The 27,772-nt window shown below is 54.0% G+C and overlaps 2 protein-coding genes across 5 annotated transcripts in view; one reads left to right on the top strand and one right to left on the bottom strand.

The window, feature by feature from the left end:
* Positions 1-7,439: 7,439 nt before the first annotated feature.
* RAB35 (RAB35, member RAS oncogene family) lies at positions 7,440-25,684 on the top strand. The gene is made up of 6 exons (XM_081037079.1): positions 7,440-7,709; positions 13,094-13,144; positions 16,075-16,198; positions 20,655-20,779; positions 20,857-20,981; positions 22,245-25,684. The coding sequence occupies exons 1-6, from the start codon at positions 7,658-7,660 to the stop codon at positions 22,371-22,373; spliced, it is 606 nt and encodes a 201-aa protein (XP_080893205.1). The 5' UTR covers positions 7,440-7,657; the 3' UTR covers positions 22,374-25,684.
* The window catches only part of BICDL1 (BICD family like cargo adaptor 1), an 86,492-nt gene continuing 84,243 nt past the window's right edge, over positions 25,524-27,772 (bottom strand). For 3 of the 4 annotated variants that reach the window (XM_081037076.1, XM_081037077.1, XM_081037078.1), the window contains one exon: positions 25,524-26,967. In XM_081037076.1, the coding sequence (XP_080893202.1) occupies positions 26,803-26,967 (165 nt within the window). In that variant the 3' untranslated portion in view covers positions 25,524-26,802. The remainder of the gene's footprint in view (positions 26,968-27,772) is intronic. The other variant, XR_013992489.1, reaches the window with a different exon arrangement.

The following is a 27,772-nucleotide window of genomic DNA, read 5'->3' as shown; positions in this document are numbered from 1 at the left end:
GTTTTTCATCCTTTGGAGCAGTGCCTCCACACCTTTCACATCCTGGCACACAGATAATGACGATCCAGGTGCAGCAGGCTAGTCAAACACTGAGGTGGCTCTGGGTGACTGGCCCCGGGCTTTTCCCACCCCAGGTCCTATCCAGCTGCTCTGTGGCCTGATCGATAAATACCTCACCCCATATACAGGACACTCGCTGGGAAAGTCTTTTTGAAAAGACACTTATTTTCTCAGGCTTTCGGTGATCCTCTAGAGAGGAGACTCCTGTGTTCCCTGCCATGTGCCTGAAAGGCAGTGACAAGATGATGTGCCCTTAGCTAATCCAGGGACAATAAAACAGCATTCTCAGTCCTTCAGCGGACTCAGAACCTTTGGAATCCTGAGTGTCAAGATCATTTTACAATGTGGGAGAGGGTGACATGGTTCATAGTCCTTCCAGGAACCAAACCTGTAGCAGAATTCCCTCTGTCCCACTGCTCTGATGCCACAGGGCCCGGAGATGGGAAAGGACCTGCAGGAGGGACGCTTTTATTTGCAAGGACTTGGAGACGGTTTGCTGAGCCGATTTTGGAACAAGATTGGCAGTTAGGGATGTTTTTCTTCTAAGTATGGTTTAGTGTGGACGAGTCTTAAATTGCCTTAAGCCTTTCCAAATTAGAACAATAGGGAGAAACAGGAAGCAGTCTAACTTAAAGATCTAAATATTTTTTTGTTAAATATTTTTTAAGGAAATGCAGATTGCACTTTCAAGTTCGAGGCTAGTGTACTGTAGTGGAGCTCGGTGGACTTTGAAGTCGGCTTTGAACCTTAACTTGACCACTTAGTATAAAGCTGGGAGACTCAGAGTATGTTCCTTAACCTCTGAGCCCGCATGCCCTCCCCTGTACAGTGGCAGTGCAGTCACACAGATAATGCACAAGGCCAGGCACAGGAAGGTGCTCACGTGGCTGATGTGAGCAGAACGAGGTGTCAGTGAAGAGAGAACACGGCACCGCTTACCATGTCATAAGGACAGTCCTCTCATATTCAGGAAGTAATTGCTGAGCCCAGAATTTGCGGATGTATTCACTTTTTGAGCCTGAAGTTTGAAAGGCTAACTTAAAATCCGGTTTCTCTTAAGGAATGGTGATTACCACGTTTGACCATCTAAAACGCTGAACGAGAGGTATGTAAGCAGATGGACGGTTCCTCATTGCCTGGGCAGTGCTTCCGGCACACTCGTGCGAGAGACCAGGAGCTGGTCCTTACTTTCTGAGGAGTAAAGGTGAGGGACAGATGAAAAGGAGTTTCTCTGAGGTTACGTAGCCTGTCGGCTGCAGAACTGAAAACAAAAAACAAAAACCGTATTTCTTGCTATAAAAATAATTTGGGAAGGTGAATTTAACAAAAGAAACTGGTCAACCTCTTGGCACGTGGCTCCGGAGTGAATGGGTTTCTCTTTTCAGAAGAGGGAGAGCCCAGTTCTTTCACTGGGTAGGTCCGAGCTGCCCCTCCGTTCTGTGAGGAAGGTTCCCTGCAGCCCTCTGGGCTAGAAGGACAGTGTTGGTAACAAGGAAGCCGAGGAAACTGGAAAAACTGGTCCAAAGATTATTACCTCAGTGGGATTTCTGGGTGAGACTTTCCTGAGTGTACCCGCATGGAATATACCAGTCACTTTCTGTTGCTACTTGAGAGATTTCTCTGGCTGAGATGGCAGCCTAGTCATAAGCTACAGTAAATCCTTCTTAAGCATTTAGAGTCCCATAAAAAAGAGAGACGGGAAGCTGGGGTGCAGCAGTATCCAGCGTTTCTCAAACATTTTGGCCTCAGGACCCCTTTACACTTTGAAAAATTACTGAAGACCCCAAAGAGCTCTTGCTTATACGTATCGGACCTGATATTTACCATGTCAGACCTCAAAACTGGCCAACTTTAAAAGTTGTATTAATTTATTTAAAAATAATAAATCTATTACATGTTAGTACAAGTAACCATAGCAAATCTAGGTCTTCCAAAACAAAAACCATTTTAGTGAGGACAGTGGCATTGTTTTACATTTTTGTAAGTCTGCTTCTGCAGTCATTCTGCTGTGCACTCTGGAAAACTCCACTGTACACTTGTAAGTGGAAGAGGCAAATAACATCTCAGTATTAGTATGAAATGTTTTGACTTCACTGATCCTTTGAAAAAGGGTCTTAGCCCCGAGGGCCCCAGACCACACCTGGAGAACCACTGATCGAATCTAAAAGGTGAAGGGACTGAACTCCTACAGAAGGGTTTATTGGGAGGGTGTGTGCGGAGGGGGTTGGGCCTGAGTTATAGTGAGAAACCCCACATTTGGCCCGCACCCCACATAAAGCAAAACAAGATGGAGTTCAACTAGATAATTTCTGATACTCCTTCTAGCTCTTGAAATTCCATGTGTGGCTTCACTTTAATTCAACAGACACCAAGTCCCTACCATGTGTTAGGTTCCAGAAGATACCGGGATGGTCCCTGTAATCAGGTACTTAATGTCCACTTGATTTGGGGGGCTACCTAGGGGCAGGGCAAGGCCGTTGGCACGTCTCCTGGTATGGCATCAGGCATGCAGGTGTGGGATAAAGGGCCAATTTCCAGTTCCATCAAAGGGAGACACAAGACGCAATTTCTTGCATTTGTTCCCTCTTGGGCTAGTATGTTGGATGGTGCCCCATCTTGGCTGTTCCTCTAAATTCTCGTTCATATGCACATCTGCCTTCTATAGGACTGCAGCCTCCTCTCTGGCCACCTATCTCAGCAACTTTAGAATCCACTGCTGCTGACCAGTCTGAAATCTGGATTTCACAGGCCCCTCCAGGCCTCCGCTGCGCTAGCCTTCACCCCTCCTACTGCTACACTTGAGGGGCTGCCGGCTCTGTCTTCAGGGCCTCAGGCTTGAGGTTCCCTCTCTTTTACCCTCTTAGCCTCCCCATTGGTGACACCGCGCTTCCCAACTCTCCTCTTTGCCAGTTAAGCTCTTTCAAGTTCCCTTAAACCCTCTTCAGTCCTCACTACTCAGTCCTTACTATCCGCTGGCTTCTAATCCTCTGCTTCTGCTGTCCTGAAAAACACTGCCTTCGACCCCACTGTTCTCACCAACCACCTTTTCTTTCTGTTTTATTTTTTATTACTAGTTTCAGGTGTACAAAACAATGATTAGACATTTACACCCTTCCCAAAGCGATAACCCCAACAAGTCTACTACCCCTCTGACACTGTACATAGCTATTACAATATCACTGACTATATTCCCTATGCTGTACTTAATATCCCATGACTATATATTAATTATAAATATGTTAATTATATATACTACATATATAAATTATAATTGACATTCAATATTAGTTTATATTTGTTTCAGGTGTATAGCGCGATGGTTAGGCATTTATATAATTTATGAAGTGGTCCCCCAGGTAAGTCTAGTACTCATCTGACACCATAGTTTTTACACTGACTATATTCCCCATACTGTATTTCACATCCCCATGACCATTTTGTGACTAAGAATTTGTACTTCTAATCCCTTCCTTTCTCACCCAGTGCCACAACACCCCTCCCACCTGGCAACCATCAATTTGTTCTCTGTATCTGAGTCTATTTCTACCACCATTCTTTTTCTCTTTTCATTCACTGCCAAAATTCTTGAATGAATAGTAGTATATACCCACCACCTCCATAGTGTCACTGTTCTGTAAACCTCTGCACACGCCTGTCCCCTACGTTTCTTGATTGTTCTCTTTAGAAACATATTCTTTTGCATTCTCTACTAGAACGTAAGCCCCACAAAAACAGGGATTTTACACTTTCATTTATTGCTGAGTCTCCAGCTCCGACACAGTGTCTGGCACACAGTGAGCCTTCACATTATTTGTCAAAGACATGAATGAGGACCGGACTTTGTTTTGCTCATGTTACATCTTCAGTGCCCAGCTCCGTGCCTGGCACCTAGTAGGCCCACAAATATTTACTGAACTAGAGAGAGATTGAATCCAGCTGCCAGGTAAGTTACATGATTTTTTTTTTAATGCTGCTTTGGGTGTTATTGTTTGCCTATCACCTTCTGCATCTGTTCCTTCCTGCTGTTCCCTCACACCTGGACTTCAGCATTAACCTCCTTTAAAGCAGATGAAATCCATCCTTCATGCTTGCACCAGATTACTTTCCTAAAATAATATTCTGATAATGCTCCTGTGCTCAAAAATTTTCAGTGTCTCCTCCCAGTGTAGTTTCTAATGTACAGACAGGTGGTGTTGCAAAAGCACATCTGTAAGTTGGCTGTTCAGAATAGGTGAGACAGTAGCACATGTTGAATCTTACCTCAGGTCACAAAAGTTTATGTATATAAAGTATCTACCTACTATCATAAGCTCCAGTCATTGAATTGCAGTTTAAGTAAATGAAAAACAATGTTTCTACGAGCAATGTGCTCGGAGTTTCATTTTTGGGAAGCCGCGCACATATCCTGGCCTGTAGGGAATTCCCCCTCAAAGCCAAACCTGATGATTCTCACGGGCTGTGACAGTGGCTGTCTAAATATACTTGTCATTCAAAACTCTATTCCATCATGAAATTTTTAGTGTGAAATATCTTCCCCATCACTTGAGCTAAAAATGAAAGTGTTCCTCCTCCGAAGTCTAGACTGCTTATTTGACAGCTATTTTTTTTAATCATATTGTCTTATATTTTTAATTCCTCATGAGGATGTCTCATTCTGATGAGACTAAGCTCTTGGAGGGAAAAGGCTCTATTCTACAATCTGTGGCATATAATAAATAAGCACTCATTGACAAGTTATTAAATAAAGGAATTAATGGCTGTTGCAGTACAGAAGACACATGCAGGCAAGTCAGGAATCTGGTCTTCACAATGGCCAATTCTGCCCGACTTCTCCAAAGTATCCAGCAGCCCTGATATCAGGCGCGTGCCTTGGAAATGTGTGCTGGAGTCCATAATCGGAAATGGCTGAAAGTATGAGTCAGTGCAAAATGACCTTGGTTAACTGCATTAGTTACTGTTTATCACATGCCTACACAGCCATACCTATATTGGTATATTGGACCTTGGAATATATTGTGGGTTCGGTTTCAGACCAGTGTAATACAGTGAATATCGCAATAAAGCGAGTCACAAATTTTTTGGTTTCCCAGTGCATACAAGTTATGTTTACACAATGCTGTAGTCTATAACGAGTGCAATAGCATTGTCTAAAAAAAGTACATATCTTAATTAAAAAAATACTTTATTACTAAAAAATGCTATCATCCGAGCCTTCAGTGAATCGTAATCCTTTGGCTAGTAGAGGATTTTGCCTTCAATTTGTAAAAAACTCAGTATCTGTGAAGTGCAGCAAAATGAGGTATGCCTGTAGGTGCCAGGTGATTTATAAACCTATCTCTAATCCTCACAACCACCCTGTGACGAAACTGGGGCTCTGAGATGACTTATGCAAAATCTCCAAGCTTTTAAGGGATGGAGCCAGGATTTCAAAGTGAGCATTAGAACCAAAGTCTCTGATTCCAGAGCAGGTTGAGAAGATGACGGGGAGTGACCTGCCTCACTAGCTGGTCAGGGTTAAATGTGCTTGCCTGGTGGCTACAATGAGGCTTCCTTCTTCACTTATATGTATTTCCTAAATAAAATGGCTGGATCAAAGGGGATCCCACTAACTTTTCCCAGACTAAGGACCATTTTTCAATGGTCGTATGAGCAGCTCCTCTCCCAGCTAGTGGGATTCCAAGCCCATGTTTTGTTTTGTTTTTGTTTCATGTGTACAGAACACTGTACTAGTTAGACATTTTATCATTTACACCCCTCACAAAGGGATAATCCCCTCTCCCCCAATCTACTACCCCTCTGACATAGTCATTACATTCCCACTATCTCTATTCCATATGCTGTACTCCACTTCTTGTGACCATATATATGGCATATATATATATATTATATATATTATAGTTGATATTATTATTCAGCTTCAGCTTCAGGTGTACAGCGCAGTGATCAGGAGCCCAGGTTCTTTTGACATTTTCCGGAAGACACATGTAGGCAAGTCCCCACCATGGCCCGGGACTACGACCACCTCTTCCAGCTCCTGGAAAAACAACTCAAAGCTTGAGTCAGACACTCCGTGTGCTGTTGAAGGATCTTCCCTGAAACACTGTTATAACAAAAAACTATAAACATGAATGCCTATCAAGAGCAGAGTGGTTAAATTATCACCACCATATAGCGCCACACCATGCAGCTGTTGAGTAAGATATCTACTGTTAAAGAGGAAAGGCACTGTCTGTACATATATGTATTTGCACAGGCACAGAAATCTCACCGAAGGACCCGTATTCATTCAGCATCTGTGAGGAGCGAGTCTGAAGGAAAAATAGTAACTTGTACTTTTTGGTAAGCTGCTTTCTGTACGTCAAAAACAATAACAAAACTTGAGCATTTTTTTTAATATAAAGATTCACGAAAAAGGAAGTTTGATAAAGTAGAAATATCCAACAGGTACTTGACTGGAAAGGGACAGGGCTATAAAGAACTTATAAGGAACTGGCAGGTGGGAACTTACTGTAGAACTGGGGGGAAAAAAACAACAAAAAGCAAAAAAACAGGCTGATGATAAAGCGAAGACCGCTTAACTTCTGACGGCCCAGGTCTTGGTTGCAAACCACACGACTGAGCTGTGTAGCTGCAGGTGATGTGAAACTGAAGCCCACGGAGCTGCTGCCTTCGGTCTCAGGGGCGCACCTTACACACCGGGTCGTCAATCTCCCAGGCTCAGCGTCAAGCTGGCAGGATTCGGAATCGAAGTATCGTCCCCGATTTACCCAGAAGTCAACTCAGGCTCCAAGAGGCCACAGGGCTAAGATGTGCTTTCGACCCAGCGCTGACAGCAAAAGCCATTCCTAACACGCTAAGTTCTGGCAGCCGATTCCCATTCAGTAAAACTCGGCAGGCACCAGCCGCATCGCCGTGCCGTCCACAGGCCCGAGACAGTCGGGGGACCGGAGCCAGCACCAGCAACCCGGGGGCGGCGTCGATGCAGAAAGAGGGCGGGGTGTCCCAGTCCGCGGCCTCGAGGAACCGGGAATTCGGCGTAAGCCCCGCCCCGCGGTCACTGCGCGCCTGTCTTTTCCTCCCCATGACTTGCGGGGCTTGAAGATGAAGGAGTGAGTCCCACCCCGGCCACAGCTGGGCTTCTCCGGCACTCTCGGCTTCTTTCGGTTAGGGCCCGACAGCAGCTCCGCACTGCGAGGCCGTAGGGCCGAGGGCGGCGGCGGCGGCGATGTTCGCCAAGGAGACACTGACCAGGCAGGCCCGCGCCGGCCGTATTCTGCCAGGACGCATGCGCGGTGCGCGACCGCGGAGAGGGCGCGGCTGGTCGGGGCTGCGGCTGCGCACAGGCGGTGCCAGACGCTGCGCCTGCGCAGTGGCGGGGCGGGGCGGGAAGGAGGGAGGCAGCGGCGGCGGCGGCAGCGGCGGTGGAGGCTGCTGAAGAGAAGGAGGAGGAGGAGGGGGAGCGGAGGGAGGTGTTTCTGTCAGTTCCGGCTGTTTGTTCGGGAAGTGGATCCGCCGCTGCCGGAGCAGCGCGGAGGGAGCTGCGGATCGCGAGGCCAGCACCGACCCCGCCCGCCCGAGCGCGCCTCCCCCGCCCGCCATGGCCCGGGACTACGACCACCTCTTCAAGCTGCTCATCATCGGCGACAGCGGTGAGGGCCGCGGCGGCCGGAGGCGGCGTGGGCCCTGCCGGGCGCGGCCCGCGGGGGCCTCGGGGCGGGCGGACGGGCGGGGAGGTGCCGGCCCGCGCGGGGCGGGCGGGGCTGCCCGGCGGCCGCCGGTCGCAGGACGCGCCAACGGGCTCCGGGCCGTGCGGAGGAGAGGGCCGGGCGCGGGGGCCCGGGGCCGGGAAGCCCGGTCCGCTCACCGCGCCTGCCGCTGCCGCACGTGTGACCTTGGTCAAGTCGCGCGGTCTCCGGAGTTGGAGAGAACCGGGTTCGAGTCCTGGGACTCCCCGCTCCCTCACTCTGTGACCTTGGGCAAGTTGTTTCGCCTTTCTCAGCCTCAGTTTCCTCATCTGAGAAGCGGGGACTTGCCTCGCTGGGTGGTGTGAGTATTCGATGAGGTGAAGCTGGAAAAGTGCTTAGCACTCGACCTGGCGTAGCTGTTCAGGTACGGATGTGACTGTCAGTATCCTTTTAAGCCTCAGTTTCTTCCTCTGCGAAGTGGGGCTATTCCCGGAACCTGCCTCCCGGGATTACTGTAAGGTTTAAATGAGGTCAGGCAGGTAGAGCGCTTCGCACGGGGCCTAGCCCACTCCTGCTGAATGAGTATTGCTCTGTGTGGTTCCTTTCCCTCATCTGTGAAATGGGATAATAGGCTCGGCCTCACTGCGCTGGTTGAGTGGTCCGTGAGATAAATGTGCACATCGTGTCGGGAACGGTGCGAGGCACACAGTCAGTGCTCAGTACGCGTTCGCTCTTACATACTGTGTAGTAGGTGTGTTGGACGGGGTCAGCCAGCACGACAGAGGTGCTGTGGCCATATCCAGGCTCATGGAGAGCTCCTAGCTCAGTGCACTGCAGCACCTCCGTGCCTGGTGCAGTGCCCGGCACCCAGTAGGTGCCTAACAGTGCAGTGCCCGGCACCCAGTAGGTGCCTAACAGTGCAGTGCCCGGCACCCAGTAGGTGCCTAACAGTGCAGTGCCCGGCACCCAGTAGGTGCCTAACAGTGCAGTGCCCGGCACCCAGTAGGTGCCTAACAGTGCAGTGCCTGGCACCCAGTAGGTGCCTAACGGTGCAGTGCCTGGCACCCAGTGGGTGCCTAACGGTGCAGTAACTGGCACCCAGTAGGTGCTCAACACATATCTGTTGAATGAATGAATATTAAGTGTCCTTAGAAGGGATAGACTGGTTTCTGGGAAAGGGTGGAGGGTTTTAGAGGTGTTGGGAGTGTGGCAGGTAAGCAGGTTTATGGGGTGATCAAGAGGTCAGGAGAGGCCCCAGGGTGTTTATGGGAGCATAGCAGGAGCGGGGATTATATGATGGGGAAGAAGCCTAGGGAGCTCGCTGGGTTCATAGACCTGACCTGAGCCGAGTCACGTGACGGAAGGCACAGGCCAGGTTGGTGGTGGAGCCCGCGGATTGCTAAGGAAAGAGGCGACTGAATCAAAGGACTTGTAAGACCCTGATGTACGAGTGATGGGTGACAGTGTTGTAACTCGGCCAGGGAAGTGGGTGGGTTTTGGTGTCTCTGTGGAGCTGGATTGGGATGTGGTTGGTGGTTTGGATCAGGTGAAGGATGGCTGAGGTTTCCGTGGTTACTGGTAGAAGGGAGAGGTGAGGGGAAAAGTTCGGGGCTAACTCTGCAGATGAAGAGTAGCTGTGGTTGGGGAAGGAGTTAGAAAGGAGGCGTTTGTGGTTTGAATGAAAGAAATGCAGACCAGCTGTGTAGACTTGCTCCTGATGATGGCCTCTGGCCTTCCTCAGGGTTTGGTTTCAGCCCTGGCCTTGGTTCTGCAGGGCTGGCACCTGGGTGATTTCTCTCCTTTTGGAGTTACAGTCAGCCCACCGGGGTCAGTGGCCCTTATTTCTCTGCAAGACATCTAGGGCCTGTGTTGATACCCACAAATGAAAAGCATAAACTCAGCAAGAAGATGCCGCTTGTTGTCTTTTCTTCTGCACAACACCCAGGGGATGGTTTTGCCCCCCTTTCTCAAAGTACATTTTGCATGGTCTATTGATTTTTCAGAAGTCAGGTGTCGGGGAAGAGTCTCTGAGTCAAGATTTATGTGGCCCGACTCCTGGTTCAGTCTGAGCATGGAGCACTGTGTTGTGTAGAGGAGGCAGATGCTTTGTAGAGTAATTTCTCCTGACATTGAGCTGATACTCATAGCCAAACGCCCAGGAGGCTGGGAGGTAGTAGCCATGGAAGATCAAACTAAGCTTGGGCAGCTGAGGAGACAAACACCATTCCCCTGACCCGGGCTCCTTATGGATGCTTCCTTTAGGTTTATCAAGTGATTTCACAGACATTCTCTCATCTCGTTCTCACCTCTTACCTGTGTGGTTGGTCAGATACGTAAACTAAGGCTCCAAGCAGCGGAGTCTTGGCCAAAGTCTCACAGCTCGTCAGAGGCAAGGCCCGGAGTTAACAGAGCACTTGGTGTGTGAGCAGCTGCTGTCAGATCTGGCAAACAGGCCCTCAATTAGTGCTGCTTTCTTTCTTTATAAATCTAGAGTTTTTCCTCCTCTCCCATATTGTACATGCTTCTGGCATCCAGTCTCTGAGCTTCTGCAGCTCTTCTTTATGCTTAAGGTTCTACACTTTCTCTTATGCTTCTCTCACATTGGTTCTGATGTGAGACAGCATTTCATCTGCTCCATGGGCCAGCCATGCCCATTCTCAGAACCCAGCGGCTGGAGTGGCCGGCAGAGATCTAGGTGAAGCCTTCACAACAGATGAGTGAACTGAGGCTCAGAGAGGGGAAGTGACTTGTGGGAGGTTATACAGTGAATTAGTTGCTGAGCCAGGTTTAAAATTGAAAACACTTTATGTGAAGGTCTAAAGGTCTTCAACAGTCTGAAAAGGAAGCAAAGAGGAATGAGGGAACTCTAGCCCAAGGGAGGAGCAGGGCTGAGGGTGGGGACTTCGGTGGAGGCATCTGTGTAGCCCAAGAGGCGGAAAGCAGGGGCGGTGGGGAGCGTGATGCAGGGAGAGCAGCGATGACCGAGTGGTGTGTGAGGTTTTTGTAGAATAAATCTACGTCTCCTGGCTGCCAAGAGGCGCCGAGTGCCGGGCCTGTGCTCCTTGCAGGGTGAAAGATGATGGGGCGGACTGGTTGGGTGTCACGCCAGGTATGGCCCTTGGGAAGCTGTTGACTGGTTGTGGGGAACACACTTCCTCCCTAAGGCCGGTGCTGGGGGATGGATGGTAGAAGTGTGTTTTCCCAAGCACGCCTCACCAGGTCTATTTAGGAGATGGCATTTCTCAGGGTGGGTGTCTGTTCCTTTTAAAGGAACTGGAGGTCGGTGTCAGGCCCAAACTGAGGCCCGGAGGAGCAGTGAATGTGGTCTCTCTGTAGCTTAGTGGGTCAGCAGCTCTGACCCAGAGGAGCTTGCGGATGAGTGAAGGGGACTCAGAGAGGCCAGGCTGGAGGGAACTCTGCTGCTTCATTGCTTTGCGCAGAGAGCACCTCCCCCTTATCTGCTGTAGCTACATGGGAGTCAGATAAAATTTAGTTTTAAAAAAGGAGTCTGCTGCCCCCCCCAAAAAAAAAGTTTGAAAACCACGGCTTTGGCTCCTGTTAATGCTGCAGTCATAGCGTTAGATAGCAGAGCTGTCAGTGTGATTGGCATTCATTTAGGCATACATTCATTACACAGTATTTTGTTGGCACCTACGAAGTGCTGGGCCTGGGCTCCCGCACATTGACTGTCCGGGGCGAGTGAGGCGACATCTTCCTAGAGGAACTCACAGCCTAGTGGCCAAGACACAGCTTTTAGCTGAGTAAGCGGACCCAGAAGGCTCCAGGAGGAAGCAAAGGAGCCGAGCCGGCAGGGCCCATGGGGTGTTGGCGTCGGGCAGAGCGCCGTGAGGGACCCAGCCCAGGACTTGGGCTCTCCTTGGCCTCAGCAGGAAGCCTTGCAGAGGCAGCAATGAGGAAGTGGCTCTGAGCGAGAAAGCTGCAGGCACGGGCCGGGCAGCAGGTACCCCCATCCTGCCTGTGGGAAGGTCAGAATCAAGTTTACTCCATGAAACAAGTTCTCCCGGGCCTCCCAGAACAGCGCTCACCTGGGGAAGGCTCCAGCTGAGATCAGCAGGCAGGGCTGCCCAGAGAGAGTGTCTGGGTTCCTTAGGGTTAGTGAGACACAGCTGAGGATGGGATGGAGGCAACGCCCCCTCTGTGAGGAGCTGCTGAAAGCTAGAGGCTCCTCCCCAGGAGTATCCACATATACTCAAAAGTTGTACTTAGGGACTCGGGGTTTCTGAGACCCTAGGTTAAGGTCTCCTTATATCTGGCTTTGATATCTTGACCAGGCGTGAGATGCAGGAGCCCCTTTGGGGTCTTTTTATTCTACTTCCTGAAATAGACACAAGAAGACTGGCTGGCCAAGCAGTATGTACTGTAAAGCGCTGTAGCTCTGCGGAGTAGCCAGCCCTGGATTCAGGTCTCAGCTCCACACTTCCTGTGGAGTCCCCAAGGCCAGCTGCTGAGGCCTTGGAGCCTGTTGTTTCATCTTCAGAGATGCAGCTGGAATGATAGGAGCAGCAAAGTGCCCACCACATGCAACGCTCTGTGCGTGCCAGTTCTTTCCTTCTGTGGTTGGTTGACCCAGCTGCCTAGGGGTGGCAGGGGTAGGGATGGGACAGGAGGACACAGGACAGGTGCGACTGGCAGGCTGAAGCTGCTATATGTGGAAGGAAGGGGAAGCCAAGCTTACAAGGGCCCTGCCTGTTCTGGGAACCCATGTGCCAGGAGATGCCGTGACAAGTGGAAGGCTCTGAGCCCACGGGAGCTGTTGGGCTGATAGCTGTCAGGTGGACACCCCCTCCCCACTGATCCAGCTGGCAGTGACATCAGCCGACGGAAGGTGGCTGCCAGTCGGTTCACATTGTCTGGGCCTCAGTTTCCTCACCTGCAAAATAGCCCTGAAGATCTCAAGGGTTCTTTCCAGCTCTGCAGTGCCTCGTCTCTCACTGCACAAACTAAAGGTCCATACACTGTGTGCAGTTTTTTAGGGACCGTGTTTTAGACACACTTGGGGGCCAGTATCATTTGGTTGACCTTCGCCTGCTTTATTTCTGTCCTCTGGTCCCTTCCTCTGGGCTGCTGGGGCTAGCCCTCAGCGCGGGGCCTGGCCACGAGCCCCTTTCTCATCTCTCCCTGGGGCATTTGGGGGCAGCTTGTCTTACACGAGGACGGAGGAGAAGGGCACAGATGAGTGGGAGAGACGTCCTTGGTGTTGGCTGCTTGGGGAGGTCAGAAGCAGCATTGAGGAGGGAGAGGGGTCCCATCATCTCCCCAAAGAAGGAAGGATTGGGCTGGAGGGAGGGGACCCGTGCCTGTCTCATCTTCTGCTTTTTCTCCTGCAGGTGTGGGCAAGAGCAGTTTGCTGTTACGATTTGCAGACAACACTTTCTCAGGTGAGTGTGCCCCTGGGGTGCTGCTGGGGCGTTTCGGTTTTGAAATCCCTTTCCCTGGTGCCAGAACACACCTGCCTCTGCCTAAGGTCAGAAACCTTGTCGTCCTGATTCCGGACAGAACGAGGGAAGGAGAAGAGGGGGGGAGGCGCCGGTTACAAGGCTCTGTGGTCGGTCTGAATCTGTCTGATTCCAAAGAATCTTTAGAGGCCCATCCTTTTGCCACACGGGGTCCTTTTTGTGCCCTAACATTTTAAAAAAGAAAAAGTTAAAACAAATTTACAAGTTGGGACATGCCTATGTACAGTTTCAAACAGGAAGACTCGATAAAGTGAAAAATGAAAGCTGTCCCTTCACCTGCCCCCCTCTGGTGACCGGGTAGCCTGTGTTCAGCGAGGTGTGTGTCTTTCCAGCTTCTCTTCTCCACTCACGTGTGGTGGGTCAGCCACTTGCTAGCCCCTCAGCCTGGCGGGATCACCTCCCGTGGCTGCTGCAGGCCTCGGGTTCTTTGGAGTAGCTGGGAGCTTTCGCTCATGGATGCAGTGTTCCCTGCCAGTTCTCTCCATACCTGCACGCTTCCTGCTTGCTTCTGTTTTCAGTGGCGCTGCATTTCTTGGGATACGTTGTATGTTCACTCTTGTGTAGATGTGGAGTGTCTAGGTCGGGGGTGTGTACATTTAAAATGTTCACGCTTCTCTCAACTCAGCTTTCAGAGAGGATGCACTAAGGGAACTAACATTCTCACGGAGGGGGTAAAAGTGCCCTGGTCAACGCTGGTCAAAGCTGGGTCGGTAGTCATTTTTGCTAAGCCTGTCGGGAAAAAGTGCCATCTCGTGTGTATTTTCCTGGTCGCTGGTGAAGCCGGACATGTTCTCGTTCGTTGAATACATTGGGTTCATTGCAGAAGCTTCGCATTGGCCTGGCCTTTCTGATCAAGGACGAGATGTGACTTCTTGTAGGGAATTGTAGGGAATTCCCTGGGATGTGATGCAGGGTGAGCTACAATTAGGAAGTCATTCCATGGCCGGCGCCTCTCTCGGTGGAGAAGTGGGTTTCTCCCGACTAGCCCTGCAGCACCACGGTGGTGTGATGTGGAAAGAGTTGTCTTCACTGTGTGACCGTGGCCGTGACTAAGTCTCAGCTCATCTGTGAAGTGGGACTGATCACTGTCTCCCACAAAGGGCTATCGCGACGGTCCCCTGCGATGTTGCAAGTCAAGGTGCCTGGGGCTCGGTAACCTGGCAGTACATACCAGCGGTGTGTCGCTGCTGGTACCTTCTGTTCAAAATGGCAATCGACGGACCGCTTCTCATTCTGCTGAAAGCATTCCTCTTCCTCCTTTGTCCCTCTGGCTCCCCGTCCTTTTGCACGGCTGTCTTTTGCAGTCTCTCCCTGCATTTCTACTACCAGCATCCTGGTTGGTTCTTGCCTGCAGCGCCATAGCGGCTCCTACCCAGACGGCTGAACTCGTCTTGCTAATACAGAGGGCTCCCCTCTGTGTAAAAACCTCTGCGGCCTCTTGGGTCAGCAGAGTTTATAGCAAGGGTTTTCCACTTTAGCATCGTTGACACTCGGCCCTGGGTTCTGTGTTGTGGGGGCCATTCCGTGAAGGATGTTGAGCAAAACCCCTGGGTTGCACCTGTTAGATGTCAGTAGCGTTGCCCCCATGCTCGGTTGTGACAACGAAAATGTCTCCAGACACTGTTCAGTGTGCTCTGTGGGGACCCCGTCATCCCCGGGTGAAAACCACTGGTCTTCATAATCTGTTCTCAGCTCACCTTTCCAACTTCCTTCGCGTACTGTTTGGTGTTGTTTTGTTTCATGCTCTCGCTCCCTCAGCCACCAGCCGGTTGAGTGCTGTCCCCCTCGTGCTGGGCCACAATCCTTGGCGTCATCCAGGACTCGCGTAGTGCCAGGGGCTGGCTTGTTTTCTGAACGTTTTCTCTCTGTGCCTGGCCTCCCTTCTTTTCCTCTGGGTGGGATATCTTTCCCCCACCTAATCTCAACCTTTGAAATCTAATCTGTTCTTTCAAGCTAGGCCCAAATGTGACTTCCTCCCCAAAGCCTTCCTTGATCTCCACCGCACCTTAAACTTTGACCTTTCCTCTACACTTTCGAGACAGTGTGTGTGTGTGTGTGTGTGTGTGTGTGTCCTTTCTGCAGCTCTGTGTTATACTATAAGCTCTAAATGGAGTGAGAACGTGCCGTCTTGGCATTCAGGCCTTTGTAAGCCTGGACAGGACTGTTCCATCGGCCAAGAGTTCTCTTCAACTCCATCTTTCACACAGATGCCCCAGGAGAGCTATTTACAATGCAGCTCATGCTCTGATGAAAACCTTTCCGTGCCTCCCCGTCACACACAAGAGGAAGTCCAAGCTCTGGAAGTCAGGCCCTGAGATCAGGCCTCCGTCCCCTTACCTGCCTCAGACTGTGTGCGTGACCTCATATGACCTTCCCTCCCCCTATTGCTATTTTCGCTACTGTCTCCTCTGCCTGGAGCAGTGCTTTTCAAATTGCAGGTCATGACTTGTTTGTGTGTTAGGATGTTAATTTTGTGGGTCATTTGAAATGTTTGGAATTGAATAGAAAAGAAAAAGCCCTGAGTGCATGGTAGGTCTCCCAGCATTCTCATGCCTCAGCTAACCTGTCTGGGGCCGGCCCCTCGGACTCATAGTCACATTCTGGTTTTATTTCCTTTGTGGCACTCATCCCTCCCGAAATTGTTTTTTTTATCACTTAGTTCCATTGTATCCTGTCCTTGCCCTCACCTCAGCTGTGGGCTCCGTGGGGCTCCATCACAGCAGGGGCCAGGTGTTTTCTTATTCAGGGACCTTAACTGTGCCGGGTCCATAGCGGGAGTGGGGAGGGCTGCTGGAGCCTGGCTCACCTGTGCAGTTTAGGGCCCAGTCTGACCAGGGCGCATGTGTGTGCAGGCAGTTACATCACCACGATCGGAGTGGATTTCAAGATTCGGACGGTGGAGATCAATGGGGAGAAAGTGAAGCTGCAGATCTGGGACACGGCCGGGCAGGAGCGCTTCCGCACCATCACCTCCACGTGAGTCAGGCCGGCGGGCCAGGGCCAGGCGGACACTGGAGCCACTAGTCCTGGGTGTTGGTGGAAATGTCTGGGGTGGGCCCTGAGGCTGTTGGGCGGTGAGCTCCTTGCTGGTCACAGTGGGTGGGGTCAAGCTGAGCCCCCCTCTTCCTGAAGGTGTGAGAGGAGGCGAGGAGGAGCTGTGGTTGCCCCCCGTGGGTGGGTGGGCAGTGGCTGAGCACCGTGGCTCCGGGGCTGGCAGGACAGTACGCGTCAGTCAGCTTACTGTGTGGCCTTTGGTTCCGTTGTCTGTAAAATGGGATACGGTGATCCTGGCTTCAGCCAGTGGTCAGACACTTAGAGTTACTCTCGTTGGGGGTCAGTTGTGACATCTGGGGTCAGCTGTGCAGCCTTCCACTAGCCACCCTGACTGCCTGGAGCTGGCCTCTCTGTGGGAAGCCTGGAAGGGGCAGCGGTGCACAGGACGCCTCCCTGACACCGATTCCTGGGAACCCGGCTCTGCCCGCTGGCTGCCCTCCTCTGCTGCTGCCGTAGCGCCTTCGTAGCGCCTTCGTGGTTCTTATCCGCCAACAGGAGAACCCAGCGGGAGCTCCAGGCGGCAGGAGCCCTGCGGAGGGGCCCTTGCTTCTTGGGCTGTTAATGGAACAGGTGCCAGGAAAGCAGGGAGTGGAAGGCAAAAGGTTCGGAATTTACATTTCTATTCTACTGTGTGACCTTGGGCAAGCTGCCTAAACTCTCTCTGCTTCAGTTTCCCGGACGCAAACTTTAGGCTTTGCTGTAATGCCGAGTCCCGTGTGCCAGGTACTCTGCTTGGCCTTCATGCAGCTGAGCTCACTGAGCCCTCTGCGTCGGTGCTGTTGTCCCCATTTTACAGGCCAGGGAACTCCCGGAGGGGTCCTGTCGGTAGGCTTCTCCCTTGCCTCCCCCAGCGATCCATCTGTGAATGGGGGCTCTTGGGAAGGTATGTAAGGAAGTGCCCCAGCCAGAGGTCCCTTTCCTCCCTTTCCCTGGGGGCAGGGCGGACCTAAGGCTGGCTGCACCATCTTCTGAGGGAAGTGTGAAGGGTGAAGAGCCCCTACAGTGGTGGCTGGGGGTGTGGGGGGTCTCCCGGGGGTACTGGCAGGGCGGGGAGGGGGGTAGGCAGGTGGATGGCCTGGTCAAGGGGTTTGAGAGGCTGGATCCCGAGCAGCTTCTGTGGGTCTGTCACTGGGCTAGTGAGCACATGTGTGCCGTGGTCCCTGCCTCCCTGAACCCCAGGGGTCCCCCGTCCTGGGGCTATGCTGTGCAGCTTTCTGCGGCTACGTCTCATGAGCTGCCTGAGCCCCTGTGTCTGCCAGTGAGGCCCTAAAGAGGGCAGCTGGGGTCAGAGACTCCTGGACGAGGAGCAGGGACTTGTTTGGGTGGCCTGTGTGTCCAGGCCTGAAGCAGAACAAGAGCTCTTGTCAGCTCCAGGCACTGACCCCACGTGTACTTACTCTGGGCCGTGACTCTCACTCAGGGCATCACCTCCTTCAGCCCCTTTAATCCTGATAAAAAGGCCTGTGGTTACCTCCGTGTTATGGATGGGAAAAGTGAGACCCCAAGAGGGTGACGTGGCTTAGCTTGGTTGGTTAATCAGGAGTTGAACTGAGGTCCGCCTGATGCCAGAGCTCTTCCCATTAACCAGTCCCTGCTCGCTGCAGCCCCCTCCCCAGGGCCCCGGGCTGAGGCAGGTGGCAGATGCTCTAGTGCCTCGTGGGGGTTACAATCAGTCATGGAGTTCAGGGCAGCCGAGAGTGGGGGGCCTGGGGCATGAGAAACGCTTCAGGCCGGGCAGTGGGACGCGGATGCCTGGGCCGTTTTAGCCGAGGAGCCACAGCCCGCGCCTGGCCGCCATGTGGTCAGCTCCTTTCAGGGTGGGGCAGGAAGGGGGTGAACGGCCTCTTTTATTCTGCTGGGGAGACGAGGGACTCAGCTGCCCGGGGCCATGTGTGTGTGTGTCAGGGCTTGAGAAAGGGGGCGGGCCGGTCTGGGGGGGCTGAGGGCAGCTCCATCTCGGGGTCCCCGCCTCTGCGCCTCCTGAGGCAGGAGGCACTACAGGCCACCGTGGGACCATGGAAAGACTTGACACCCGGTGAGGGTACCGGTGAAGAAGGAAGGCGTCTTGGACGAGTTCAGGAGTCTATTCTTTTTTCAGGGGTTGGGGCCGTCAGCGTACTATGGTGTGGCCTTTTCTGATTCCGGGCATTAAAAGAGAAACTAAGATTGTATCCCGTGAGCCTGACCAGAAAGAGTCCTGTTGTCACCCTGTCACAGTTCCTGCTGTCTTGGTAGCGGGGTTTACTGACCCTGAGAGGTGTGGCTGGGGTGTGGGTTTCAGCAGATGTAGGTGACATATTTGACAGTGAGATGAGAGGGACGGTGACAAGGGAAGCTCCTTCTGTACCTGGCCCCGGCCCTGCCGTGACGTCGGCTGTGTGACTTCAGGCAGGTCCTCAGCCTTACGTCTTCACTGGTAAAATGGCCACCCTCCTGTTTGTCATACCGGGTTGTTGCAAAGATTAGTTACGTAGTGGCTGTAAAGCGCCGGGTGCTGGGCGTGGCAGAGCTGTCGTGGTGAGTGGACGTGATTACTGTGGCGGTGGTGAGAGGAAGCCCAGAGGCACTGATGCCCTCCTTGCCAGCCCGACTACTTCTCTGTCACTCTGTCTCTTAGAAAGGCCCCTCACCTGGGCCCCCAAAAGGTGGATGTGCCCAGGGAGAAGCAGGGGCCTGTGCTGGGCTGGTGGCCACAGGCGCTTCTTGGCATCTTCAATAGTGTCCAGCAAAGGAGAGGTGGGAAGCACCCCACTGCTCACACTTCTTTGCTGGCCGGGGACAGCCATGTCCCCCTGGTTCCTGGCCTGCTCTCGGGCACCTGCTCAGGTGGGCGTCCACCAGGCTGACAACCTGGTGCTCTCAGCAGCAGCTGCCGGGGGGCAGGGGCCGGGGGCAGGCCGGGAGCTGGTTCTCAGGGTGCAGGGCCTAGGCGGCTCGTTGCTAGGGCTCCCCAAGGCAGGGGGCAGTGTCCTTGGGGGGTAAAGTGGGGGCAGCGTGGAGCCCCGGGAGACCTCAGTGGTGTCTGCGGGGTGGAGCAGTGGGGTGGGGGAGACTAGTGGCCTTGACCCCAGAGCACAGCAGCCACAGCCCACGGAAGCGGCCTTTGCTGCTGCCTTCCCATGCCGTCCCTTGGGTTTCTTTCACCTGTGTCAGGGGCCCCAGGTTGTCATTGAAGGAATATTAATAATGACAATAAAGAGCCACAATCCCTTCACTGTATACTACTCGTCAGCCCTGGTGAAAATGTATTACCTCCTTCATTTCTCACAACCACACCAAGAGTTTTAGAGTTGAGGAAACAGGTGTGACAAGGTGCACGCAGTGACCTTCTCAGGGTCCCACAGCCTTTTCAGCGATGGAGCTGGGTTGGCCTTTGCCCTGTGGTTGGGCTTCGAATGTGAGGAGTTGGCCAGAAGATGGGCAGGAGACGGGCAGATGAGAGCATGGCTGCAGCCACCGGCTTAGCTGCCCCGTCGTTGCCAGGCCTGGTGCCTCAAACCACAGCTCTCCCGGGGCTCCGGGGCCGAGCGCTCAGGCCCTGCTAAGCCTTGGGAGGATGGGGGTGCTGGGGGCTGGGCCAGGTGGCAGCCAGCGTGGGGGAGGGAGCAGTGGCCTCTGGTGGGCGATGGTTTTTACCTCGTTTTCTCACAAGGTCCCGGTGCTGAGAATCTCTGCAGCTCTGGGGGTCACAGTGTTGGGTGGGTTGTCACCTGGCTGTGGGCTCAGGGAGGGCTCCGGGGAAGTGTGAGGAGTGTCCTCCTTCCTCCTGAAGCGCGTGGCTGAGTGGGGACAGGTGTCTGGGGGAATGGTTCCATGCCCCGCTTTCCAGCTGGATGGCGGCTGTGTGGGCCACCGGCTTCCCCATCGCACCTGCAGCCCACGCTGCCCGGGCCCTGCCTGCCGCCGGCGTGGATGAGTGCGGAGTGGCAGGATGGGGCGGGAGTGCAGAGCGCGGGCTTCACAAATGGTACGGCTTCTAGGAATGGCTTTTTAGTAAGATTTGTGGAGAGGAAAATTTCTTAAATTTAAAACAAGGACAGTAATAATATGTCAAAAGCAAGTTTCCTGAATTTAAAAATTAAAACAAGAACTTCAGAGAAATTTCAAGCTAGTGGCGGACTCGGAACAACCTGGTTGGCCACCGTGGGCCGCCCACCCTCTCCTCACTGGAGCCCTGGTGACAAGCATGAGCAGCCGTGCTGCTGAGCCACCCTTCCCGCCGGCCAGGACACGGTTCGAGAAGGTCCAGGCGAGCCAGGCCTGGTGGAGAGGAGATGGGTCTTGCTGGACAGCATTTGGCCCTCGCCAAGCTCCGGCCTCTGCCTGGATGTGGGCGGGCATGTCCGGGCGAGGGGCTGACACAGAGCCTGGCCTGCAGGTATTATCGGGGGACCCACGGCGTCATCGTGGTTTACGACGTCACCAGTGCCGAATCCTTTGTCAACGTCAAGCGGTGGCTTCATGAAATCAACCAGAACTGTGATGATGTGTGTCGAATATTAGGTGAGATTGGAGCCACCAGGGTGGGGACAGTGGGCTGTGCTCCTGCAGGGCCGGGCTGACTTTGCTTTGCCTTGAAGTGGGAAATAAGAATGATGACCCTGAGCGGAAGGTGGTAGAGACAGAAGACGCCTACAAATTCGCCGGGCAGATGGGTATCCAGTTGTTTGAGACCAGCGCCAAGGAGAATGTCAATGTGGAGGAGGTGAGCCTGGGCTGGGGCGGGAGTGGGCCCCCCACTGCTCCTCTGCCCAGGGCACCCCGGTGGCCCACAGCAAACGACACAGGAACTGCCGGTTACTGAGTGGCTGCTGTGTGCCAGGCACAGTGCTCGGCCCTTCAGAGGTGTCAGCTCATCTCTTACGTCCCGTCTTCGGAGGTCAATTAGCTCCATGTTTCAAATGGGAGACTGAGCTTCCAACGGAAGGAATAGCCCTCAGCGCGTACTAGGCTGTCAGACTTAGACCTGACCCAGTTTCCACTTGGTCCTCTGCCTCACTGTCCCTGCCCCGGCCCCACTACTGTCCCCTCTTCCTGCTTCCTGGCCTTCCTGGGGCCTCCAGAACTCAGGGGCCCCGCGGAGGGACGCACAGCCCTGCAGGCCGGCCGAGCCTCCGGCAGCCTCCCTTCACCGCCGCGGGGCCTGCTGGACAGCAGTCAGGAGTCTGGGGGACGGAAGCCAGCTTTTCGCCACAAGCCCAGGCTGGCCACACGCAGGGCTTTGGGGGAGCCCTGTCCCATGGTGTGTGGGGTCCAGAGGCCTAAGGAAGCCGGGATCCCCACTGCATCCTCGACACCGGGGGCCTCAGTCAGGCTAGGAGCACAGTAACAGGCCTCTGCCCGGGGGCCTGTGGGTCCATGACCTTGGGCGGAGACGTAAGCTCTCCAGGCTGCAGCTGTTCCTTCTGTACATTGGGGTGGGGCCAGCGTCCCTGCCTCCCGGCTTGTGAACAAGTGAAGCCGCTGTGTCAAGTGCTTGGTGCTTTCCCGGCAGAGTGGGGGACAGGTCTGGGGGGTGGTAGGTGAGTCCACTGGATCCGGGCATTGCAGGGACGTCTTGGGGTGGTCTGGAGAAGGTTCTAGGCAGGACATGCAGTGAGGTGGCATGGAGTGAGCAAGCTCTGGGTCCATTTAGCCCATCACCAGAGCAGGGGCACCTTTATCTGTCTTGTCTGAAGAGTCTAGCTGAAGGAAAAGGGGTTCGTTCCTTCTCTTTAAAAGACTGGAAAATCCTGAGATCGACTTCCCTAGGACCCAGCTCATTGGTCATTGATGCTGTTCCTCTTTGACCTTCGTGCTTCCCCACCTCCTTCTAGCAAGGGTTTGAGGACATACATACCAAACAATTGCTGAGTACAAAGAGAAAGTGGGGCCCTGGGAGGCGCGAGGTGGCCAGCAGAGGTCGCGCAGCTGCCACGCGCAGGCCCCACCAGGTCTGAGGCCTGCCCTGCCTCCTTCCTCCTCACAGATGTTCAACTGCATCACAGAGCTGGTCCTCCGAGCCAAGAAAGACAACTTAGCGAAACAGCAGCAGCAACAACAGAACGATGTGGTGAAGCTCACAAGGAACAATAAACGAAAGAAACGCTGCTGCTAATGCCCCACCAGCCCCCTGCAGAGACTGCACTGCGGCCACGTCCGGCCCGAGGCCTGCGGGCTCCTGGGGGACAGTCTCAGTATCGTGCCGTTATTTAAAGAATTCTCTCCACGTTTTTGTATCTGGAGGCGCCCTCGGCACTTCCTCCCCTCCCCCTCAAGTACCAAGAAGGTGTTGGACAACCTGCCCTTCCCTTCTTTTGGTGCCCCTGCCCCTTGGCCAAGGCACCTGGGCCCAGCGAGGACGCTGCCAGCTGAGCGGACTGATTAACCAGAGATTGTACATAATGTATATTGATTGCTTTAAGCAGCGCGTCACCCTCGTCCTGCTCTGGCTTTGCCTCCCTAATGCCAGCCTGCAAGATGCTCCCTCCTTTGCCATCTTGCCGCCAGCAGCTTCCTGAGGATCAGCATTGTGTTCTAGCCACGTCTTTTGCCAACCTGGGCTGGTGGCCTGGTGGCCTGGGCTCCATGTTACCTGTTCTCTCCTGCAGGCCGTCGTCAACCTCTGTCCCTGGTTGTCACCCGTCTCCAGGGCCAGTGCCATCTCTGTGTCCAGCCCCCTTCCAGCCCTGTGCCCTGCCCCTAACCATTCTGGCAGCTGGGGAAGCCTGGCCTTGAGGTAGGCCCGGGGTTCACGTTACTGGCCCAGCCCTTCGGTTCCGCAGAATCACTCCTGCCCTTTGGCCAGCGGATTTCTTTTTTTAGAGCTTATACTTTTTTTTCAAATTGTGGACAATTTCTCGTTTTACATCCTCAAGTAGATCATCAATAGGTAATGGAGGAAATTTTCTATTGGATTTTGATTCAAATTCAGCAGCAACGTCTTTATGTAGTTCTTTAGTTATTTTTTCCTGGTACTCCTGCAGCGACTTGGGACAGTAATACCCCATGCTGTCATTTGAAGCCCGTGCGGTTGACTTAGGAATCACCAAGTTTTCTCTTGGAGCAGGATTTCCACTGAGGAGTAACTCAGTATTCAAACTTCCAACACAAGGTGGCTCAAGGACTCGCCTCCTAAGAGCAGTGGCCAGCGGATTTCTTATCCTGCCTTCTAGACGGCTCTGAGCTACAAACCCAGGGGAGCCATAGCTTGTTCATCCCAACCTGTTTCAGTTCCAGCAGAAAGGTAGGGTGTGTTCATGTAGGGGTGGGGTTTAGGAGTGCTATTTTAACAGATAAAATGAAGCCAAATCAAATGAATTAAGTTCCTCAGACTTTGTCCCCTCTTCCTGAGGTTTGGTGTGCACAGCAGCAAAAGTTGTAGCCTCCTCACTTTGGGTCCAGTGTTTTTAGAAAAAGCGAATGGCTTTCTGTCGTTGTGGGGCGGGGCTCTCGGCACAGCAGCTCTGCCTTCCTGGACATTTCTCGGGAAAGGAGAAGGCCTCTCGCCCTTGTCTGCGTCGGCTCAGGGCCTCCCAGTGAGTTCCTGGGTCTTCGATGCAGCACCAGGCACCTCTGAATGTGGGGAATGGGTGCCAGGGGCAGCTGGACTCTGGAGACGATGCCTCTGAGTTGGATGGCATGCAGCCTTGTCTTGGATCACTGATAGGACTTTTAGTACAAAGGTAGCTTGAGGGTTTCTTGCAGGTGGGGCTGGGAACCTGGCTTTGACCCACCCTGGTCCCCTGGAGGAAAAACCAGGGTTATCTGCACTTGACTCTTCTGTCCCCTTCCCTCTCCCTCGGGACACTTCCTTCACCTTGCCCCTAAAAGGATCACGTAACCTGGGATAATTTATTTCAACACCATGACGTGTTTTATTAGATTTCCTTTCCTGTGTGATTACCAGGCGAAGCCCTGATTGGACAATCACATCACAGATCAGGGTTGCAGATTTTCCACATTAACGCTGTTGGTGGATTTTTAATTAATCAGAACTGGGGGTTTCTCTTCTGACCTGTTTCTCCACTTCCCCAAACTGCCAAAACAGCGCGGTTCCATGTGACAGGCCCTCACTGTGGAGCCGCGGGTAGAGGTGGGCCTGGGAAGGCGGTGCTGTGGAGGGCGGCTGCAGGGCCACCTGGTAGGCAGCCCTGCCTGGCTGCGGGGCCAGGGGCAAAGCTTGGTGTGTCCTCAGCCTGCTCTGGCTGACCACGCGTCCTGTGTACCCGCAGAGCCCGGGGCTCCCGTGTGGGCGGCACACGCTTTTCTGAGGATTAAGGTGATACCAGTGTGGCAGTGCTTGCAGAGTCAAGCCACAGGAGGGGGTCCTGGAAGCTGCCAGCCCAGGCTAGAAACCATCGTGGCTTCTGGCAGCTGGGCATCCAGACCCAGGTGGTGGGTGATTTTGGTGACGACAGTGTGCCTGTCCCGCTGAACGTTAGTACGCATGAATGGGGGTGGGGGTGGGGGCTCACAGGGCTGGACCGATGTCCTGCTGGACCTAGACCTGATGTGAAATTCCTCTTGAACAACAAAACTTTTAAATGGTTTGCTAGGATTATTTCTGTATTGAAAGTTTCTAATTATGCTTTTTAAAAAAAAGTACTAAAAATAAAGGTTCAAGCTGCCAATTTTTCTCCCAGGGTCTGTTTCCTCCCCGCCAGCTGTGCTCTGGGTGGGCCTGCCTTCTTCCACCCATTGTGTCCAGCTCGTCTGTTCTCATCTGAGTCCCGCACAGGTGCCGCTCGAGGCCCAGGGTCACTTGTAGAAGCCAAGTTCATTTTCTCCATGAAGGGCTGGCTGGTCCAGGTTGAGCAGCTCCGGTCTGACGTATTGGCTGGAGCACACGTGGTAAGATGCCAGGGGAAGCGCTGTGTTTATCCTCTGCGTGCCCGGAAGGATGCAGTGGAAGCTTTGCCTGCAGTGATTTCTTTCTGGCTTGAAGTTTCTGCCAAGCTGTAGGGCCTGCTCGAGGCTTGGGAAGCAGTGCCGCCAGGGCCTGCCTGTGGCTGGGTAACTGCACCCCTGGCAGGGAGCCCAGGCTGGGGTGGGCATGGGAGGCGGCGCCTTCGGCCAGTGCTCCCAAAACAGCTGTCACTGACAGGACATCTCCACCCTCCAGAGGAGGGGCGCCTTCCTGGCAGAAGCTGCTGGTTGGGTCCCAGTGTATGAGGTGCCCTTCCAGGTGTGTGGGGCGGCTCGGAGAGGTAAGCTGCGTTCCGACCAAACCACCCCTCCAGGTACTCAAGGACCGAGGCGGGAAGTTCTGTAGAAATTCTTTTTATTCTTAGACTATTTTCAAAAGAAGCAGTGGTGCGCTGTTTTTCTAAAAATATGCCTTTATAGATTTATATAATATGTATATTATAAAATCCATACATGTATTTACATGATTGCTACATACAAAATTACAGCACTGTGGTATGTACATATGTACAGGCACATTCTTTCTGCTCATCCCTGTGTGCTTTCCCAGCTGAGGAAGGAAGATGACCCTTGGGAAGCAGCCTGTGGCTGGCTCAGCCCGGGGCGCCTCTGAGTTAGGGCCTCAGCAGAGAAGGTGGAGTGGCTGCTGCGGAAGGAGCAGAAGCAGCAGTTGCAGGCCTCTTCCTTCTCGCAGGCCCGGTGGGCAGTATCTGCAGGCATCCACCCCGTGTGACCACGCTGCCCTTGAGGTGGAGATGGCTGACTGCAGACCCCGCTGGGGCCATTCTATGGCCTGGACTTGCTTGGCTGAACCGAGCAGTTGTGTGTGTGAGAGAGCAGGGCTGCTGTGGGAGGAGGATGAGACCCCTCGCAGCCCTGGCCCCATGAAGGGGAAAGGGCTGGCGCACTGAAGCCTGCAGCGGAGAAGGCCCGCCAAGGCCTGGCGGAGGCCGGGAGGGAGAGCAGTGGCAGCCAGGGGCAGGCCCTTCGTCCTCTGGGCCCAGTCCGGCCGCCGGACCCCACTGTGGCTGAGCACTTGGGAGCAGCCCCAGCCGTCAGGCTGCGCAGGCTGGGTCTCTGCCCAGACGTGCTCCTGGCAGAGGTGCATGCACATGGGTGAGGGGCCACCTCCCCTTACTCCCTGGCCAGGGGCTGCGGAGGGACGGAGAGATGGAGGCTCAGGCCTGGGCTGGGTGCCCTGCAGGACTAGGCCCCCAAGGCTCCGGACAGTGGGGGCAATAACAGCCCCCCGAGGCATGCAGAAAGGGCCTCCGTTTCTCCTGTCCCCCAAATTCCACCACAGGAGGGCAGCGGCGCCTGGGATGGCACAGGGAGCCCCTGAGGGGCGGGCGGGCGGGTGGGCCACTCTGGAGGCAGCCTGAGCTCTGCTCCACAGCGGATCCTGGGGAAGCCTGGGCAGGGCTTGGCCGAGCAGTGGGGACAGGCCCCTGCCTGTCCCCGTGTGGAGGGACGACTTGGCCCCAGTGCGGGTGGGCAGTGCAGCCACTGAGCTCGGCCCAGGGGGGCCCTTGCATGCAAACACTGTACACTGGGCTCTCACCCGCACCCCTTCAGTCGCCTCCAGTCCACCCATCCTTGCTGGCCTGACTCCTCCCAACTTAAATTCTCCTGAAGAATGAGAAGAGCCGTCTGCCTTCAGCGCTGCTGGGCTCCTCCCCACGCCCGGCGCCCTGGGCCCTGGAGGCGGCGGCGGCGGCAGGCCGGCTCCGTTCCTTCAGGTGCGTGTCCATCAGCTGCCGGTCAATGACCCTGTGCATGTCATCCTGCAGGGGGCACAGTGGAAGGGGCTGAGCAGGGCACTGAGCTGTCGCTGCGCGTGGGCAGGGAGGTGACATGTCACAAGGTAGGGAGATGAGGATGAGGATGAGGATGAGATGAGCGGCTGCGGCCAGGGCTGCCCTGACCAAGAAAGCAAGTGCAGATGCGATGCCGGACCCAGGAGCCACGTGACAGCCAGTCTCAGGGCTCGGCTGGCTGCTCCTCGCTAGTGTTACCTCGGCGGGCCCCCCATGTGGTCTGTCCTACAGGCCGAGAGCCTCCCTGTCTGTCCCACAGCCACCAGCCCCACACCAGCTCTCGGCCTCGCCTGTGACCGGCCCTCTCCGCCCTGTCTCCTGAGTCTCTGGAGGCTGGCACATACACCCCCTTTGCGCTGACCAGGGGGCTTCTACCCTTTTTTTCTCCTTCAAATGACTGCCAGGCTGAGCTGCTGGCGCTCACGTACCTCTGGCAGCTGCACATGGCAAGGACAGATTCCTCTGGTGCTACCCTGGCTCACTGCCAAGCGCAGGCATCAGCTCCCTACTGGCGAGGCCCCCAAATGAGGCAGAGACCTAGGCATCACCATCTTCAGGGCTTGTCTTGCTCCCACTTAGGCCCGTTCTTTAGCTTCCTTACTGGGGTTGCACAGTTCCCCTTCCAATTTGTTAAAGTTGCCTAGAAAACGCCCCCCTCAGCCACACTCTACCTTACAAAAACATGAGCTTTTCCTCCAGAGGCGCTTCCCAACAGAGCAGCTCCACTCTATTCTAGTTGCTAGATTCCAATTCTGTGCAAGACTCCATTGGA

The sequence above is a fragment of the Rhinolophus hipposideros genome (assembly GCF_964194185.1).
Source record: "Rhinolophus hipposideros genome assembly, chromosome: 24".
Classification (NCBI taxonomy): Eukaryota; Metazoa; Chordata; class Mammalia; order Chiroptera; family Rhinolophidae; genus Rhinolophus; species Rhinolophus hipposideros.
This window is presented reverse-complemented; position numbering and strand designations above follow the sequence as displayed.

Excerpts from the sequence above, each read along its gene's own strand:
- RAB35 (XM_081037079.1), top strand. The coding sequence starts at position 7,658 with ATGGCCCGGGACTACGACCACCTCTTCAAGCTGCTCATCATCGGCGAC. Across the intron at positions 7,710-13,093 it reads GCTCATCATCGGCGACAGCG|GTGTGGGCAAGAGCAGTTTG; the intron begins GTGAGGGCCGCG and ends TTTCTCCTGCAG. Across the intron at positions 16,199-20,654 it reads TTCCGCACCATCACCTCCAC|GTATTATCGGGGGACCCACG; the intron begins GTGAGTCAGGCC and ends CCTGGCCTGCAG.